The 3,864-nt window shown below is 39.7% G+C and overlaps 1 protein-coding gene across 1 annotated transcript; it reads right to left on the reverse strand.

The window, feature by feature from the left end:
- Nucleotides 1-477: 477 nt before the first annotated feature.
- LOC146449120 (uncharacterized) lies at nt 478-2,056 on the reverse strand. Its single transcript, XM_085101991.1, has 2 exons — nt 1,692-2,056; nt 478-1,577 (listed from the first exon to the last, which is right to left on the reverse strand). Exons 1-2 carry the CDS (start codon nt 1,739-1,741, stop codon nt 479-481), a joined length of 1,149 nt encoding a protein of 382 aa, XP_084958117.1. The 5' UTR covers nt 1,742-2,056; the 3' UTR covers nt 478.
- Between the last annotated feature and the right edge of the window lie 1,808 nt (nt 2,057-3,864).

Genomic DNA, 3,864 nt, shown 5'->3' on the forward strand with positions numbered 1-3,864 from the left:
ACCTTTTCAATGTAAAATTATATAATTTTTTTTCGCTGAAACACATAACCATCATTTAAATCTATAATTAAAACTAATAAATTGATGGTCACTTTTGGTTTTAATTTTTTTCTTCGTTTTTATTTCTTGTATATGCGAAAGAAATCATTTTAAACCTTAAATTGATTGACAAATATTATAATCAATTTGTTTTGCTATTTTTCAACAACACTTTGAAATCAAATGCTTTTAAATTGATACCCTGTGAGCAGGGTACCCTTCGATCTTCCCGATTTTTCTAGGAAGATTGAAGGAGACTTTGCTGGCAGACAAAATATTTTGATTTATTTTTTAACTAAAATTCCTTTTATAACTATTTCTTTCTTATATATTAAAATGTCCATTTTCTTGTAATAATATTGATGATAATAATAATCACAGTCTTCGAACAGAAACAAACAAAACACAGGAAGAGTGTACAAATGTCTTTAGTAATCAGTTATTCTTTTCCTTTGGCAACATCCTTAAGGATATTTCCCAGCATCGCCAAAGCGTCCATGGAGAATTTTTGCTGCTCTCGTCGGCTTTCTTTCTCTGCTTCGGCCATCCGCTGCAAAAATGCCTCATCCCTCTCCTGTGCTCTTTCAAGGAACAAAAGCACTGTGCTTTGTTCCTCTGCACCAGTTTCACGTTTGGCCTTCTTACCGACATTCTTCTTAGCTGGTTTTTCTCCCGCGCGACTCTTTGCATTTGGTGTACTTGTGCGCGGCTTTCTTTTTCCACTTTTGTTCTTGAAAAAGAGTGATCTCGAGAAAGCTAATGCGTTGTCCTCGTCATCTGAGCCATCAGCACAATATGTGCCTTCGCCAGACGGGCCCGGCGCATCCCTCTCCTTTTGGGCTTGTGCAGCCGACAAAATCTCTGCATCCAAGGCCTCTTTGTCCAGCAAATCGCAATCGTTCTCCGGGGAACTCTCCACGTATGAGCTGCTTTCCAGTACGTGTTTGGGATTTACTGCTTCTCGATTGCCGAGAATGTCATCCATATCGTTAAAATGCCTTGGTATAAGGTCACTTTCACTCTCGGTTTCCTTGTCTAGCTCGTCGTCTCCCCCTTTTCCATAGCCTGTTGTCCTAAGTTTATCTTTTACGGCCTTGTATTTTTTTGTCAGGTTGGCCATTTTATTTTTGCACTGCTGAGCTGATTTGTCACTTTCCACCTTCTCTCGTGTGCACCTCTCGTGCAGTTGCCTAGCGATAGACTGCCATTCCGGGGAATTGAACGCCTTGTATCGTAGCTTATCCTCGTTTTCACCGAACAACTCGATCAGAATCCTTTCTTCTGTGTCGCTCCACCGATTTTTTCTCCTTTGCGCTCCACTATCTTGATTTTTTGTCGCAGGCGGATCCGAAAACTGGGAAGTCTGAGCCGCACGGACAGGGGAATGAGTAAACGGCGGTGCCATCTGCAACGAAGACCTCATAGCTGGGCCATAGTACTGATGAGGCATCTGTTGCAGGAATTGTTGACTGTACTGGTGTTGTAACGGGTGTTGTAGCGCGTAGCCAAATGGCGAATACGTGGAATATACATCTTCCCTGGCGAAATAAGAGATGGAGAATAAATACAGAGAATCAACTGAAATTGCCACAAGAAAGAAATTATAATAATAAGAGCAAATTACTGTAGTAATGCAATGATGTTAACTTTACCTCTCGAGTTGTTCGTCGTCGTGGGAAGTAATGTCTTTGTTTTTTGCCATGACTCGCGTACTCGTAGGCAGATCAAAAACAAACGTGAAAATGACTTGCGAAAACGTGATCGAATGAGACTGACGCAATCTGGAAACCACGGAATGTGAAATACTATGCGACCGCAAGCGGATATATCTGTCATCTCAACCTTGGTTACCGACCTTAACCATGCCTGATCACAGGGTTAATCGAACTTTTACCTTGGTTAACTTTCTATTGTCTCGGGCGGCGTTTACCGTGGTATCAGTTAGCGTTTACACACGCAAAATATTTACCTAGGTAAGTAAACTCCAATACCTCGGTAAAACGCTCAAGTGTAAACACAGCATCATCAGAACATCTTATCGAAGTGGGGGGAGGGGGGGGGGGGGCTTTGTAGTAAGTGGGCTGGTGGGCTGTAGTGAGTGCGCCGAGCCGCTGGCTCAGCGGCTATAACAGCAATGCGCAGCCAAGATTTTTTTTTTTTAATTAAAACACACAACTGTACATTATTAGCACTACATACATCTTTTACAGTAGTTACAATACTAACAATGCTTACAATGCTACTCCTATTACAATTTATTCTCTTAACTTACTATACATATTTTACAGAGGTAGACAACACAACACATCACAGACACATTGCAGATACTTCAATTAGAAAATGACAGTACAGAATTTGAATGAGCCATCCACCTGTTTTCTCCACGTAATATCACAACAAAAGTTATTATAATAATGGTTCCCATCTTTTCTCTTTTCCTAAAATCGTTAAGCGTCTTATTTCTTAAGGCAATGAACCTTTTACTCTCCTTCTTGGCTTCTCTTTTGTGTAGAAACAAATCCAATTTTGGGATTGTTTTGTTTCTTCTACACTCCCATATACATAGTTTACCTAAAATTATCAGATAATTTAGTAGGTCATTTCTATTTAAAATGCCAACTATAACATCTTTTAAAAATAGGCTCGAATATTCACTCCGAAAATTAGACCGCAAATTGCAAAATATGTTCCAAAAGGCGCGCACATAGGAGAAGTCATAAAAGAGATGGTACTTTGTAAATTGCGCAGAAAGAACACTTCTCTAACTCAATTAACCCAATTTTAAATAATTTGGTATTTATAAACAAGATGTTATTTAATAATTTATACTGAAAAGACCAAACAAAAGTTTCACCTGCTGCGTTATAGGGGATCGACAACACCTCCTGCAACGGGTCTGAAATTTCCAAATCGACAGACAGAGTTTTGAATCTATTCGGGTATTAAGCTTTATTGGCAATCAGCAGTGAGTAAAACTGTTTAGATTTCGCTGAGTGCGCATCGAATTCCGTATTATTATATTTGAAAGCCATAGGATCAAATTCCACCGGTGGGTAAGAGGATACCGTGTAGCACGAAATTTTTGCGGGAGTTTTATTTTGCGGATTGGCGATTTTTTGTGGTTTCCGGGAACAAATTTTTGCGGTTCGAGATGACTGAAATTTCTGCTGAGAACTAATTTTTGCGATGCTCTGGTTTAAGGGGCAGAATATTTAAGTGGAAGAAACCTGAATATTTTCAACTTTTATTGTCTACCCCTACCATGCACAGCCAAACACTGTTTCGTTAATACGGTTTGCCACGACGCTATTACCGTATATTATTTTATAAGAAAGCAGTATGCATGAATGTTTGAATTACCGTAGCTGAAACCTTTCTAGGCGTACAGAGGGGCTTTCGAGTGAAAGATGTACTTTGAGACCTAACTGGGAGCGGCCTACTAAAATGCAAAACTATGCCCTACTATAACACAATGACACAGACTCAGTCGATAGTAATAACACTCTTGTTCAGTTGAACTTCTGCACTTCTGTGCAGGTCACCGCAGAAGCGCCAATAGAACATGGTTGGTCTGCTGAACGATTCAAGTCTGTGCGTTCCTTCAGATGACCCATTCGTGCCAATCTAATGTACTGAATTGCTTTACTCTTGCAATTGACAGCCCTAGTTGCTTTATCCAATGGAAAATCATGTAAATGTTCTTGTTTAAGTCCAATGTATATCGCTCCAGTGGCATAAGGCTACTAAAGAGGAGTTTTAAATTTGACTGAAGGGAGTTAATTTTTGCGGCGTTATATTTTGCGGGTATTTTTTTCTGCGGGAACT

This window comes from Pavona decussata, unplaced genomic scaffold (genome assembly GCF_977016875.1).
Source record: "Pavona decussata unplaced genomic scaffold, jaPavDecu1.1 SCAFFOLD_640, whole genome shotgun sequence".
Lineage (NCBI taxonomy): Eukaryota > Metazoa > Cnidaria > Anthozoa > Scleractinia > Agariciidae > Pavona > Pavona decussata.

Excerpts from the sequence above, each read along its gene's own strand:
- LOC146449120 (XM_085101991.1), bottom strand. The coding sequence starts at position 1,741 with ATGGCAAAAAACAAAGACATTACTTCCCACGACGACGAACAACTCGAG. Across the intron at positions 1,578-1,691 it reads GACGACGAACAACTCGAGAG|GGAAGATGTATATTCCACGT; the intron begins GTAAAGTTAACA and ends TTATTTCGCCAG.